This window comes from Daucus carota, chromosome 1 (assembly GCF_001625215.2).
Source record: "Daucus carota subsp. sativus chromosome 1, DH1 v3.0, whole genome shotgun sequence".
Classification (NCBI taxonomy): Eukaryota; Viridiplantae; Streptophyta; class Magnoliopsida; order Apiales; family Apiaceae; genus Daucus; species Daucus carota.
In genome coordinates this window covers 49,139,741-49,155,519 of record NC_030381.2, presented here as the reverse complement: position 1 = coordinate 49,155,519, position 15,779 = coordinate 49,139,741, and the positions used below count along the sequence as shown (strand labels likewise).

Here is a 15,779-nt window from a genome sequence, read left to right as displayed (position 1 = left end):
TTTGCCAGGAAAATTGAATTTTATTAATTTCTCAAGTCATTCATCATTACAATATTTAAGTCCGAATAAACGCTGTTCACTCGCCAATTACAATCAGCAACATGCTACAAGCTGAATAAGCTACTTTGTTCGCTTAAACTTAACCCAAATGTTTCGACCTTTTAACCCTGTTAAGAATCCCAAATCGGACCAAATGCTGGAATTCCAGAGGCCTTGCAAGCATTAACAACATCCCTACTCCCTTCAGGATTGCTGGTGACAATAACAACCTCAGCTCCCCAATTCTTTGCAGCATCAATGCTCATTTGTGACACATTAGGCCTTCCAAGTATTGCAGTGTCATGAACGATTACCTTGTCTTTGGGGAATCCACTAGTCCATTCTTTGATTTCTTTGCCAAAATTTTGTTCAATTCCTTTGGCCACCCAAAGCACGCACACATCTGCAGACGATGGCTGCAATAAGAATGACAAGAAGACACATATACCTGATCCAGTGGCCACCACAAGTACTCTGTTGTACATGTTAACTAAATATGGCAATCCTGCGAAATGCACAGTTCGGACCCATAAATGACTAGGTGGATTAGAGACTAGTGATTTTGTGAAGTCTCCAACTGCACCAGCAAGCATCATGTGCTCTTGTTTCCCATCTGAAATTATGCCAAATGCATGCCATTCAGACAAAGGAGATGGGCTTATTCTGCCTAAGATGCCGGACTTCACACCGCCCTGAAACTTGATTATGGATGCATGGCCGGATGGTGCTGAGATTTTGACTGGTACCCGTCTCATGGTCATCCACGGGAGGATTATAAGGATGGTAATGGCTAGTGTGAACCAGAATTCTTGGTGCTTAAGTAATATTGAGGAGTTTTTGTAAGACTTTGTTATGGGGTCATAAGTAATTTTGAGTGTGATGAATGCCCAAACTAGTACAAGACTAGCCCAACCTGCAAACCGATGAATCCTTTCAAAAACATTATGGTGAAGATGGCGTACTAGTGGAAATGCTGCCAAACAGGACAAAACAAGAAGAGATAGGATTATTGAGGCTATTCCTATGATTGCATTTGATGTATTTTCTCTATCTTGTATGGTTAATACTAATGCATATATCAACCATACAACTGAAGAGACTCCAGCGCCACTATGTATCCCTCCAAGACACTGTAAAAATGATGTGACCCCAGTCTTGAGGCGCAAAGGCACCCAAGAATGCCCGAAAATCTTGACAGCTAGCCAGAAAACACCACGTAAACAGGCCTCGCTGCGACAAATTGTCAAAGCAAGAATGTTGGCAATTGAAAATAGTGCAGCATTGTCTTTAGCATACTGGAAATTTCCGGTGCAAGCAAGCACCAGAAAGGTGATATTGATAGTCAAGCAAAGCACAAAGAGGCGCTTGTACACCGTGAACAATCCTTGATCAAGCAATATAACCGACAATCTAGCATCTCTCGGTTTCGTGGCAACTTTAGATGGTTGTTGTGTAGGTGATCTCGCCAGAGGGCTGTCTTTTTGTTCCTCCTCTTTGTCAAAACCTTCTTCAATATCTGCCATGAGTCCATCATACTCCTCATCGTCGTCGTCATCAAGGTCTAGATCACAAAAGTGGCTACTAGAAGTCCTTTGTGTCAAACCTCCAATAGATGAGGCATACCTTCTGGAACTTCCCATGGAAGGTGTAATCCTTTTGGAACTTCCCCATGGAAGCCAATGCCTTGCACTAGGAGGAGGTGGATAATCAATGGGAGCCGTTTTGATGGCAAATGGATCGCTGGACGGTTTGATCTCAAATGCCACTCCTCTGCAGCTTGAGAATCTTGCAAGTTTTTTCACATCCATTTGATTCTATCCCAAAGCAAGAGCTTTCTAAGTGTTGTTTTTAGGAGGATAATAATATGAGTGTGTGATGTTACTTACTTTTGTTGTTCACTATTTATAAGTGCACCTCGTATGGTATATGTTCCAATGCACATCCATGCTTCTCTTGACTTTGTCACGCAATTAGTTTTGCCGGTCAAAATTATAGTAAAAGATAAGCTGTCAGGACTTTTTTATCCTAGGAAAGTTGTTTCGTTTCTTTGTGTTTATACCCAAGAATAATACTCCATTCATCCCGGATAGCAGTCACTTTAGATTAGTTGTTCTTAATTTCTTATGTATTAAGTAAGAGTAGTGTTGTTGCGTGGATAAAACCGGATAATATTGGGTACAAAAGGTTGAGAACATGACGATTGAGATGAGAATTGATATTATTTATGCGAATATAGAAATCCGTTTCAAACAAAACAACATATGTTGTGTGAAAGATTTTGTGCCTAATTTTGTACTTGAAATATTTCTTATTATTAATATTTAAAACACATACCTTCACCGATCCATCTTTCAGAAAATTTTGAACAAGAATTTGAATTCAAATATTTACACAGAAAAATGAAAATTTAAAAATAAATATTAAAATAATGATTTTCAAAACATGAATTGGTAATATTGAAACTATAATAATAGTTTAATTTGTCATTTGGTTGATCCTTTTAATCATAATTTTAAAATAATGAAAACCATATTGTTACAATACTAAAATAAATTTTATAAACAATTCTATATTATATGTGATTCCCATTAGTTCTATAGTAATTTTAAAGATAAGAAAAAAAAATTAAATATCAACAAATGCATTATTATACATTATTTTAAAATTATTAAAATATTTGAAAGAACTCATGCCGTACACTATTAGAAGATAGTATGTGAAAAAAGTCAAAAATAATTAGTACTGTATTTTAAAACACAACAAGTGTGTGTTGTATCGTTATTTTCATCATAACTGTCAACGATTTACAAGGATCGTCCGGCGGCGAATCTTAGTGTACAGTGTAAACTTTTCGGGTTGATCATCTAGTTGTCGTAAGCAATTCACTTTTAAACAAAATTCAATTCTTTTTTGTTAAACGGCAATACAGTCTATACAGGTGCCCATCTATGTGGAAAGGTTATTGAGATCTTGATTAATTAATAATTTATAATAAATTAATATTTATTATAAAGTTTTTGATTTTAATATAATAACAACAACCTTACATTCCTCAAAAAAAATCAACGACCTTAAATTTTTATTTTTAATTAATTTACAATCTTGATAAATTAATGTTTCCTCATAAATTGAATGATTATATTATATACTGTCCATTCAAAGGTTAAATTAAAAAAAGGCGTTAGAAATTTCAAAGGAGAAGAATGGCATTGAACATTAATTGATATATACGATATTTTTAAACTAACCAACTTTGTAATCTATCCTTCAAACAAAATTAACAACGTTGTAATCACTCTATACACTCTACTGACTACACCATGGTACATATTAAGCCACTTTCCTCTTCTGCTAATTTTTAAATCATGTAGGTTCAGAACAATGCCAAACTTCAAAGTTTGATTCTGAAAAACAAAAAGTAAAAATAAAAAAATCGATGGTCGAAATAGACTGAGAAATCGATAGATGTGTAAGTTTGTTGGCATAGTAGGCCACCAAGAATTTGGAGGAATTTACAGAAAAAATCATGTATCGCCGAGAAAAGGTTTAATAAAAGAAAAGGTTATCTTGAATTTAGTTGAAAATATGCAACTGAAAGCCTGCAACTGCAACTTCTTTTATAAAAAAGGAAATGATTCACCCAGTGAAAGGTTGTGGTTATAAGTTATAACAGAAACAAGTCGTCAAAATATTAGAAGTTAAAAGAAGTTTTATGTTCTGATAAATGAATTGGGCCAATAACTTTTGCAAGAGATGATAAATGAATTTGTTGCAAGTAGCTAGTTTAATACTACGTCCATTTGTTGATGTGAGAGCAAAAGATGATCAGCTCTTTCAAACAAGTGTGTAACCTGTGGGAGAGGGCAAGGGGAAATGACTATATTATAGTCGAAATTCAATAATATCAACCAAATTGTATGGCTTGGCCTCATATGAGGACTAAAGACATGAAAATAGGCAATTAGGTCAGGATTAAAGCTGTTTTCTCTTGTATGGAATGAAAAGAGAAAAATATGGAATGAAAATTATACAGAAATATAATGGAGAAAGAAGAAAATATGAGATAATACAAGTTATTTTGTGTTAAAGAAAATGTCCTTAGGATATGGATGAGCTCTGTCGTAAATATTAGAAGTCATAATCAGTGAGAATTAAGTAGTGGAAGCAGATTGAAGAAGATTTTATTTTGTAGTATTTTGATGGGTTGTTCTTGTTGAAGAACTTGTATGGTCTTTTCATAAACATTTTTTGGATGGCTTTGTTCTAGAGTTTGGATTGTCCTTATCGGTGAGCAGGGCGCCCTCTAATATTTGAGTTAAGTTATAAAGACATAGTCAAGTTTGAATATGATTCGAAAAGTTCTGAATCGACTGGCACGGTTCAAGGTCCTTAACTAGGCCGCATCATATTAGGTCCTTTTCAATATAGCAGTTGAAGAGTAAACTGAACTGGTAGGAAAAAATCCTAGATCTTTTGTAATCACGAATCCTTGCCTGCTATCTCAGCAACCCCGACTTTATCACCACCACCCTCTAGGATGAATTCCGACGAGCAGCGATAGTCAGACGTCTTAATTTTGGTAATGACCTCAACTTTGTTAATTCCTGGATTTCTCAGTTAACAGACTACAATCACGAATTGCTGGCCGGCTTGAGCATGGAGATGGTGAGAGCTTTAAGTTTTTGTATGCAGCATAATACTATGTTTGAGACCCAGTTGGCCCGAATTCAAGAGTTTCACACATCCTCATGTCAACATTGTATATGCTGACTACTAAATCCCCGCAATGCAACTATTGTATATTCTCATGTCAATTTTTTAAAGCCCTTTGTTACATATTGCTGTTACTATTTCTCAATTGCTGATTCTTACATATTGTTGTGCAGGATTTAGCACGGGTGCTCTAATAGCATGTTGCGGTTCAATCAACAAGGAAATTATAGATGCTGGCCTCGGAATAAACAATTGAATAAAATGCAGGTTGTGTGCATATAGTTGCCTCCTTGTGCATTTTGTGCACTCCATCTTCAATATCTAGCAAAATGCATGCCGCAATTACCAAAATTGAGCAACAAGCATACTTCCGTCCATTCCATTTAACGCCGTTAGGATCAATGGTAGTATAAATTGTCACTTTAAGATGATGGGCATTTTGATAGAGTCAAGATATGTAAGCACATATAAACCTGAAGCAAACACATTTCAGTTCTTAATTTTTTTCAGTTTATTGAACATGATTATGTGATAACCAGTTTTGCGATCATAATCTGTCGACATCAACTGGTTGCGCATAACAAATAGTACAAAATACAGGCTAAGCAGTTCTAAATTTTGATATTTATAGTTGAAGATGCCTACTATGAATCGGTATTTTACAATTCAGCATAAAATATTATTTCAAATTTTTTGTACATGTATTTCTACCATGGTGGCCAGGCCTCCGATAGAACATGATTATGTATATGAAACCCCAACAAACAACTCTAAATGCAAAACATATCTCGTTCCGAGGTAGTTAATTGCCTTTGGATGATAATGTTTAAGAATCCCAGATGGGACCAAAGGCTGGAATTCCAGAGGCCTTGCAAGCATTAACAACATCTCTACTCCCTTCAGGATTACTGGTCACAATAACAACTTCAGCTCCCCAATTCTTTGCGGCATCAATGCTCATTTGTGACACATTAGGCCTTCCAAGTATTGCGGTGTCATGAACGATGACCTTGTCTTTCGGGAATCCGCTAGTCCAGTCTTTAATTTCTTTGCCAAAATTTTGTTCAATTCCTTTGGCCACCCAAAGCACGCAAACATCTGCAGACGATGGCTGCAATAAGAATGACAAGAAGACACATATACCTGATCCAGTGGCCACCACAAGAACTCTGTTGTACATGTTAACTAAATATGGCAATCCTGCAAAATGCACAGTCCGGACCCACAAATGACTCGGTGGATTAGAGACTAATGACTTTGTGAAGTCTCCAACTGCACCAGCCAGCATCATGTGCTCTTGTTTTCCATCTGAAATTATGCCAAATGCATGCCATTCAGACAAAGGTGATGGACTTATTCTGCCTAAGATTCCTGACTTTACACCGCCCTGAAACTTGATTATGGATGCATGGCCAGATGGTGCTGAGACTTTGACTGGTACACGTCTCATGGTCATCCATGGGAGGATTATAAGGATGGTAATGGCTAGTGTAAACCAGAATTCTTGGCGTTCAAGTAAGACAGATGAGTTTTTATATGACTTTGTTTTGGGGTCATAAGTAATTTTGAGTGTGATGAATGCCCAAACTAGTACAAGACTAGCCCAACCTGCAAACCGATGAATCCTTTCAAAAACGTTGTGATGAAGATGGCGTACTAGTGGAAATGCTGCGAGACAAGACAAAACAAGAAGGGATAGGATGGTTGAGGCTATTCCAATAATTGCACTTGAAGTATTCTCTCTGTCTTGTATGGTTAATACTAATGCATATATCAGCCATGCCACTGACGAGACTCCAGCGCCACTATGTATCCCTCCAAGACACTGTAAAAATGATGTCACCGCGGTCTTGAGGCGCAAAGGCACCCAAGAATGCCCAAAAACCTTGACAGCTAGCCAAAAAACACCTCGTAAACAGGCTTCACTACGACAAATTGTCAAAGCAAGAATGTTGGCAATAGAAAATAGCGCAGCATTGTCTTCAGCATACTGGAAATTTCCGGTGCAAGCAAGCACCAAAAAGGTGATATTGATAGTCAAGCAAAGCACAAAGAGGCGCTTGTACACAGTGAACAATCCTTGATCAAGCAATATAACCGACAATCTAGCATCTTTCGGCTTCTTGGCAACTTTGGTTAGTAGTTGTGTAGGTGATCTCTCAAGAGAACTTTCTTTCCGTTCCTCCTCTTTGTCGAAACCTTCTTCAATATCTGCCATGAGTCCATCATACTCATCGTCGTCGTCATCAAGGTCTAGATCACAAAAGTGGCTACTAGAAGTCCTTTGTGTCAAACCTCCAATAGACATGGCATACCTTCTGGAACTTCCCACTGAAGGTGTAATCCTTTTGGAACTTCCCCATGGAAGCCAGTTCCTAACACTAGGAGGAGGTGGATGATCAATAGGAGCCGTTTTGATCGCAAATGGATCGGTGGAAGGCTTGATCTCAAATGCCACTCCTCTGCAGCTTGAGAATCTTGCAAGTTTTTTCTCATCCATTTGATTATAATTACACAAAGCAAGAGCTCTTTAAGTGTTGTTTTACTTGTTTTCTCAAATGAGTGTGTGATGTGTGTTACTTGTGTAGTGCACTATTTATAAGTGTACATAGTGTTGTTAGTGTAGATGCTTTGCTTGACTTTGTCACGCAAATTAGTTTGGCCTGGTCAAAAAAAGAAAAGAAAATGCGTGTTGTCATGTTTCTGCATGTCCTAGGAAAGTTGTGTTGTTTCTTTGCTTGTTGTGTTTGTAATTTGTAAGCGAGAATAATATATATGTTTATCGTTTTTTTCACCATTGTTAGTATCTAGTTGAGTTCGACAAATATGGTACTATTGAACATTAATTAGCAAATTCGATACGTCAAACAAACAACTTTGCGATCTCGATCTCTTTCAAAAATATTAACAACGTTGTAATTACTCAACTGAATGATACATGTACAAACTAACCCATTTTCATCTTCTGCTAATTTGGTTCTACTGACAATTGTTTTTCGATTAAAGTTTTGTTTAAGACTTTAGATAAACAATAATAGTAATTATTGGCATCAGATTTAAACCTCTGACTTAAAGATTAGACAGACGGTCTTTTATTGATGTCCTTTTTTCTTGGGCAAGTGTTACAGAACCTCATGAGTTCCTTATAAATAAGTTTTTAAAATTAATTTTAATGATTTGAGACAATTTTTCATATATTAAATCCAATAAGAATCTTTCTACTTTTTGTTATTATGATAATAATAAATTTGAACTCTTAACTAATTTTGGAAAGAGGACAACGATGAAAAAGTAGGAGGTGATGAGAAATGTCTTAAAGATTCCTATTATTTTTTGAAAGTTCAACTCTAGGAATCATTCCTTACAAATAAATATAAATGATTATTCGGCAAGAGGCTGTTTATGCAATTTTATATTTCAACTCTCTTGTAGTTCAACTTAATTCTATATTTTCTAAATTATAACATAAAACTCATGTAAGTAAGTTATTTGATTTCCTTTGAATTATTGTTTTTTACAAAAATTCGTATATCAAAATTTTATTTTTACAAAATAATAGGAAAAATATTAAAAAAACTCTTATTTTTGTAATATTAATGCAGTCAAACATGCTAATAATCATTTATACATATTATAAGTAGTTTTATAACTTATTTTTTAAAATTTCTTTTTCTCAAAAAACAAATTGATATCAAAATTTTATTCAAATTATTTTTTTTGAAAATAAGTTAAGAAATTATAGCGCAAAAGCATTAAAGTGCCTGGTGTGTTCCAGTCTCCTGGACGATGAAAATCAAATATGTAAAAGTATTTTGAAAACCTGATGCATGTCTCCTGATCTTGTTTTAAATCTTTTACTTAAATGACGTGCAAAATATACTTAATATTAACTGAATGATTAAATGTATATAGGAGTTCCAATATTATAAGTGTGGAGAATCATTAAACATAATTAATTAGAATTTGAAAAAGAAATAGAAATAAATTTTAATATATCTATTATTTTTTATCTTGAAATTCAAATTATGTTATCACATTTTTACTATATAAACTTGATTCTCTTAAAACATGAAAAACGGGATCCAATTCAGAAAATTGCAGTTGAAGTTGACTCGAGACTTGAAAGGTGTGTAATTTATTTTAGCAGAAAAAGTCCGCAAAAAATTAGAAGAATCTCATTAACCATCCAAACCCAACCTAGGTCTCTAAACTTGCAATACATCTTGAAAGCATTTTTCAAATGCTAGTTGATGTGTTTTTCTCTTTTTTATTAAAGATGATAAAAGTCAGAAGAATATCTTATTTTCTTTGAAGGTGGTGATAAATTTCTTCTCGAGTACTAACTACTAAATGATATGAAAGAAAATGAAACAAAATATAATTGGCGACAAAAGATTAAAACAAGTTGTGGTACAATTGACTTCGAAAGTCAATATGGTTCCTGCTCATTTGATTGCTCTTACCTTTCCACCAGACCACCCATAATGTTCTCTCAAAGTACCCACTTCACCACTTGTAGTTGTAGGTAGGGCTGTTCACGAACCGAGCCGAGCCGAGTTTTGACCGAACCGAGCCGATCTTTAATTTTTTTTCTGACGAGTCGAGCCGAGCCGAGCTTTTTTATCGAACAAAAATTGTGTTCAAGCTCGGCTCGTTAACTAACGAGCCGAACACGAGCTTGTTCGTGAACAAATACAAGCCGAGCCGAGTCGAGTCGAGTCGAGCCGAGCCAGAAAAAAAATAAAAACAAACCGCTAGTTGGCTCTTAAAATAGCTAACCAAATAATTTTATTTTTTTTGAAACTTTGTTTATATCACTAAAATGTATATATGTTAACATCCATACGGTTGGATCGGTAAGAAATATTTTTTAAAAAATTGAAACACTAATTTAGGATTAAACACTAGTTAGCGGTACTAGTTAACCTTCTACTTGACTGTTAAAATAGCAAACCATATAAAATTATTATTTTCCGAAATTTTGGTTACATCACTAAAATATATATATAAATTATATGTTGAATTCTGAGTTCAATAACATATATAAATTATAAAAAAAAACCCCAAAAATATTACATTTTTTCGAGCTTTAACGAGCCGAGCTCGAGCCGAGCGAGCTCGAGTCGAGCTCGAGCCGAGCTCGAGCCGAACATACTAAAAGCTCGGCTCGAGCTCGTTTACTTAACGAACAATTTTTTGTGTTCGAGCTCGAGCTCGTTAACTTAACGAGCCGAGCCGAACGAGCTCTTAACGAGCCGAGCTCGAGCTTGTTCGCGAACAGCTCGGTTCGTTAAACAGCCCTAGTTGTAGGTTTGATGGATGTGAAGTTACGTGTACGTATATGTATATTACATCAATACATTTCCGTTGTGTTTTCCGTTTTGTGACACGGTTTTCTTAGATCACTCACATACACTCTGTGTGCAATGCTGTTATTAAGATTTGAATATATCATCAGCAAATCACCGAATTACATAATACAGTTATAGAGGTGTACGCAGTGTTCTAAAAGTCGGCGATTAATCGGGATTAATCGCCGATTAATCGCTGTTCGGTCGGCCACCGTCTCGATTAAGCGTTAATCGGTGAAAAAATCGTTTTTTCTGAAAATCGGGATTAATCGGTCAAAAGTCGGGATTAATCGGAAAAAATCGGTCAAAAATCGGTGAATTTAAAAAAGTGAAAAAAAGTGAAAAAATTTTAAAATTTTAAATTTAATTTTAAATAAAATAAAAGACACAGAAAGACAAAACACATAAATTAAATTTGTTTTTATTACGTTTCACTCTTTTAATATTAACTTCCAAACTCTAATTACTTAAATTTGCAATATATATTCCTTAGCAGATTGAATCAAATATATGAGATGACTAGGCTTGTATATTGTATATGTATATAAAGGCATATTTTGGATTATAAAAAATCATTACTCTTTTGATTTTATATGATTATAAATTTATACTATATATAATTTTATTAATATATATATATATATATAATTTAAAAATAATATTAAATTGATTACGATTAATGATCCGATTAATCACTCCGATTAATCTCCGATTATCCGATTAATCGCTGGACGGTGCCCTCACCGACTAAGTCCGATTCCCGCTTTTTACAACACTGGGTGTACGTAATTAAAATTTGGATATATCTTCAATAAATTGTCGAATTACTTCGTACATGTGTACTATGTATTCTAAGACATGTGTAGATTGCACATGTGTGGATTGAATTGAAAGAAACTTAAATTACAAATTATAAATATATTTTAAGAAGAAATCCGTGAAATGCCTTTAACAAGAAATTATCGTCCATACTTTTGTAACAGAGACAATTAATTTTTATGTGATGCGTTGAAAATATACATCATTAACGATCAGCATTTATACGGTGAGAGGCACCGTTAAGAAGTGATTAAAATAGAGGCCAATTGCAAAAATAATGTTGGAGGAATCCATTTTTTTGGTCGTAGCTCGATTACTTTGTTTTTATTATATAAATAACTGATTATATAAATAGGTCCATAATTCGGTCTAAATACCGACCGATTAAATATTACTTTCACAATGAAGGGATTTAGTTTCCCTGTCATATTATTCTTTTTTTTTTTCAATTATTTCAATTTAATTTTTTTAATTTATTTGTTCAATTCATTTGCAAATAAATGGGAGGTATGGAGGAATACTATTTAATAAATAAAACTATATAATTGTACTATTAAGGAGAATAAATTACTAATAATTATCAAGGGCACTTATGGAAATTAGAAATTTAACATATTTATCATCTAATACTGGTATTTGATAATTATTTGAATTTTTTTTCCTCCGCACAATCGAAAATACTAATTTGAAAAGACTATGGAAGGAGTCTTAAAATTACTTAATTGTGTATATTTAAAATAAGTAAATAATTATTTATAAAAAAAATCCTACGCGGTCCATATATATACGCATAAATGTGGTACTCCCACCGGCGTGACTTCCTATTTAAAGACTTTGTCCTGCAATTTAATAATTAGATGTGCGCATCGTCTTCGTGGCGTTCGCGTTCGATAAACAAAAACTGTTTAGGTCAGTCTCATGTGAAGAAACCGATGAGTTAAGGTATTATATTAATATTATATCACACACTATATTATTTGTTGTGCACTAAGCGGGAGTTTTCACAGAAACAGCCTCTCTATTTTAAGGATAATCTTATTGTTTTCAGACCCTACTCTAAACAGGATATACTGAATATGTTTGGTTTGGTTTGGTGTGTTCTCGTGGAATGATAGTGCACCACTCTTGGCACTACACTTGAATGATTATCCTCGCAGAAATGAACAACTATAAACCAATAATAAGATCGACAACTTGTAATCATGTACATCTACCTCTCTAAAGAATACTAAACATGGCGAAAAAGGGATCTGAGCTTCCAAAGGCGAAAGGCGACCGGATCGAAGGTAATGGAAACACATCTAGGGTTCACTTTTCTAAATCCAGAGGAGGGATTTCTTCTGAGGAATTTGAATCGAAAACAAAGCCTATTTTACAATACTGGTTTCTACTCGAGACGGAGATGTACGAGGCTATCATGAAGGGGAACTTAAGTCTAATGCCAGTAGCTACTGCAAGGGTTAATTATCTCAAGAAGGTCATCCCAGCAAATCTCTTGGGTGAAGGTATAAGAGGGGAAGAAGATGCGTTATGGCGAATCCATAGAATACTCCGTAACAATGGGTGGTGGGAAAGAGCTGGAAATCTAGTAATCTCAGAACAATCTCAAGGTATGCCCACTAATTCGGATCCTCTGTACCAATTTCTTCAACTGCATAGCCATCTTGTTCATCCAAATACTAGGAAACTAGTTGCTAAGGGAGTTAGGGAAGGCATCCGAATGGCCTTAAATCAAATACATTACGGGTCGATTGAGGAAGCTAGAAAGAAGAAGACTGGCCTTTCGCCAAAAGATGATACCAATGTTGCTCGTCCCTCTAAGTTTCCGACTAGTGTCACTACGATTCCCTCAAAGATTATGGTGGAATTTATTAGCAGTTTCCGTCATCTCGTAGAGCCTTCAGTCTACAGGGACGCAATGCGGGGTCATGACAAGGCTCTGTCATTAGCATTGGGGCAAATCCATCACAAGACCCTTCCTCTAGATTCTCAGCAGGTCCATAAAAATAGTTACAAAGATATACTAAACCTTGAAAGGGAAGGAAGCATCAAAATGGATAAGTCTGAACCACAGCAGAATATGACCCCACCCTCGGGGAAGGAAATCACAGACACAATCTTCTTCACAGGGATGAACTCTTCGGTTAAAGTAATTGAAATTTGGCAGCATTTCAAGAAAGCCGGAAAAATCAGGGACATCATCCTTCCTAGAAAAAGGGACAGATTTGGTAATCGCATTGGCTTTGTTATTGCTCACAGTGTCTCCGAGGCCGAGAAGATAATTCGCTCGCTAAAGGGCAGCAAGATTGGTTCCTCTGAGCTCTATGTAGCTCATGCCAAAAAGTTTAGCTCAGCCTCTTCATCCAGAAAGGCAACTTCTAGAGGTTCTACTTTCCCTGCTCAGTCCCCTAAAAAAGGCCTAGACAAGCCCAATCCTCATGTTGTTGATAGCAATTGTGCCAAATCTAAGTTGCCCCCGTATGTGGTACCTCCCATACGCCTGGAAGCCAATGAAGACCTAAAGTCCGAACTGGACAACTGTTTGTGCCTCATTACAGCGAAGCCCGAGACTGTCGAATCCGTGGAATTCATAGTGGAGGGCTTGGGCTTTAGAGATGCTGTTATCAGAGGTATGTCTAGTACAAAGTTTCTAGCGTATTTCGACTCGTTGGCACTTATTTCAGAGGAAGATTTAGACTTCTTGAGTATTGGTTTCATGGAGGTCAGGAAAGTAAAGGATACAGATTTAATACCCCCAAGGAAAGTGTGGCTGGAGTTTAGGGGCCTGCCTATCATAGGTTGGACTGAACAAAATTTCGCCCAGTTGGTTAAGAATTGGGGACCGGTTATCTCATTCGGGCAAATTCTAGATAAAGTGGATTGCTATTGTTTACCAAAACTTCTAATTGAAACAGACTGCCTTTCGACAATAGAGGAGGAGGTGGAGGTTGAAATATCGCAGAAGAAATGGTGCATTACAATAAAGGAATCTCATGCAGATGAATTACAGTATGAGGTAGGTCCATCTGTTCTTCCGGACATCGAAAAGGATATATCGGAAGGAGACCTTAATGGAGAAGTCATGGACAACGCCGCTACTCATAATTCAGCTCACCTGAACGACAGAATCATGGACGACATAATTTCTCACAATCCTGACATTGAAGGGGATAATATCAGTGAAATAAATGACACATCAGATGTGGAGGTAGAAGACTCTCTGCTTAACCCTCTTACCCCCAGGCCTTCAACTTCATCTGATCACATTCCAACTAGTGGCACTCGTGATCAGATAAATCAAAGTGATCACTCAGTAGAGAAGGTCGAGATATTTCAAACAGCAAACTGGAAGCCTAGGGAAAAGGAGTCATCAATTTCTATGGTTCAGATGCAAAGTGATCAGGATAAATCTACTTCCGACTACAACCCCGTTGATGATCTCTCAGATCTTTGCAGTTCCCATCCGTCTATCTTGAAAGATCTAAAAAATCTGAAGGTCCAGTCTAAGAGAGGCAGACCTCGGAAACCCAGCTCCAAACATTTAAACAAGCATTTTAAAGTACCTCGTAAGAAGAAGGTTAAGGGGGAAGGACTTAAGCAATGCTCTCACTTCTTTCTAAACTCTTCATACGACGAGGCGGAGGCTATTTACGAAACTGGGGTATTAATGGGACTTCTGCCGGTGAATTCCAAAGAGAATTCACTAAAGATGATCAAAGAAAATTTGGTATAAGTTCTCTATACCTATCTGGTTGTCAATTTTATTATCTTATGATATTACACAATTATATGTCTTGGAACATTAGGGGTGCAAATAACCCCACTAGTCGGTTCCTGATCAGTCAGTTTGTCAAAAAAGCGAGGCCTTCAGTGATTTTCATTCAGGAAACAAAATGCTCGGGGTGGGATCATAAGTGCATAGCAAGCCTGGGGCTAGGGGCTAATGCAAAATGGGTGGAGGAGCCTTCTAAAGGGCTTTCAGGGGGCCTTCTTATAGTATGGAAGGAGGATGCTTTCTCACTAATTTCTCATCAAAGTAACAGACATTGGTTGTTGATTAAGGGTTGTTCGCCTACAGTCCCGGGGGGAATGGCTCTAATAAATGTTTACGCCCCCCATAAGTTGTCAGACAAGAGGGTTGTTTGGGAGGAGTTGAAAGTGGTTATAAGCAATCTGGAAGAAAAATATGTCATGCTTGTAGGTGATTTTAATTCAGTGCGGGACAAGGCTGAGAGAGCAAATTGCACTTTTCGCCCAACAGAAGCAGCTTCCTTTAATTCTTTTATAGATGCCGTTGGTCTGGTTGAGGTCCACTTGACTAACTCAAATTTCACTTGGTACGGCCCAGGGTCAAGATGCAGTAAACTGGACAGGTTTTTCCTCTCATCAGAATGGTTTTTGGCAGGAAATTGGATGGTTTTTGCGGAACATCGGAAAACTTCTGATCATAGGCCTTTGATCTTAAAAAATAATGGTAGTGACTGGGGCCCAAAACCTTTCAAGTTTTTTAACTTTGGCCTCAAGGAGGAAGAATTAGTCTTATCTATGAAGGAAGCTTGGGTCAACTCTTCTGCTCCAAATCTGATAGCAAAATTTAGAGAGCTTAGAGAGGTAGTCAAGGCATGGAACAATAAGAGGTATGGGGATATAAATGACAGGATTGCTCGGCTTGAAAAAGATCAAAGTAGATTAGATGAAGGAATGCCGGCTTCACAAGGGAGAGGTGAAATCTTGACTGATTTAGACAAGCTTTACGAGATCAAATCGAGCATGCTCTGCCAGAAGGCTAGAGTGGATTGGCAGCTTCACGGGGAAAGAAACTCGAGGTTTTTCCACAGAATCATAGCGAAAAGAAGG

The 15,779-nt window shown here is 36.4% G+C and overlaps 2 protein-coding genes across 2 annotated transcripts; both read right to left on the bottom strand.

The window, feature by feature from the left end:
* Window positions 1-28: 28 nt before the first annotated feature.
* Window positions 29-1,899, bottom strand: LOC108223936 (adenylate-forming reductase 03009). The gene has a single exon (XM_017398416.2). It carries the CDS (start codon window positions 1,845-1,847, stop codon window positions 171-173), a length of 1,677 nt encoding a protein of 558 aa, XP_017253905.1. The 5' UTR covers window positions 1,848-1,899; the 3' UTR covers window positions 29-170.
* A 3,510-nt stretch (window positions 1,900-5,409) lies between these two features.
* Window positions 5,410-7,341, bottom strand: LOC108204705 (adenylate-forming reductase 03009). The gene has a single exon (XM_017374269.2). The coding sequence runs from the start codon at window positions 7,250-7,252 to the stop codon at window positions 5,579-5,581; it is 1,674 nt and encodes a 557-aa protein (XP_017229758.1). The 5' UTR covers window positions 7,253-7,341; the 3' UTR covers window positions 5,410-5,578.
* Between the last annotated feature and the right edge of the window lie 8,438 nt (window positions 7,342-15,779).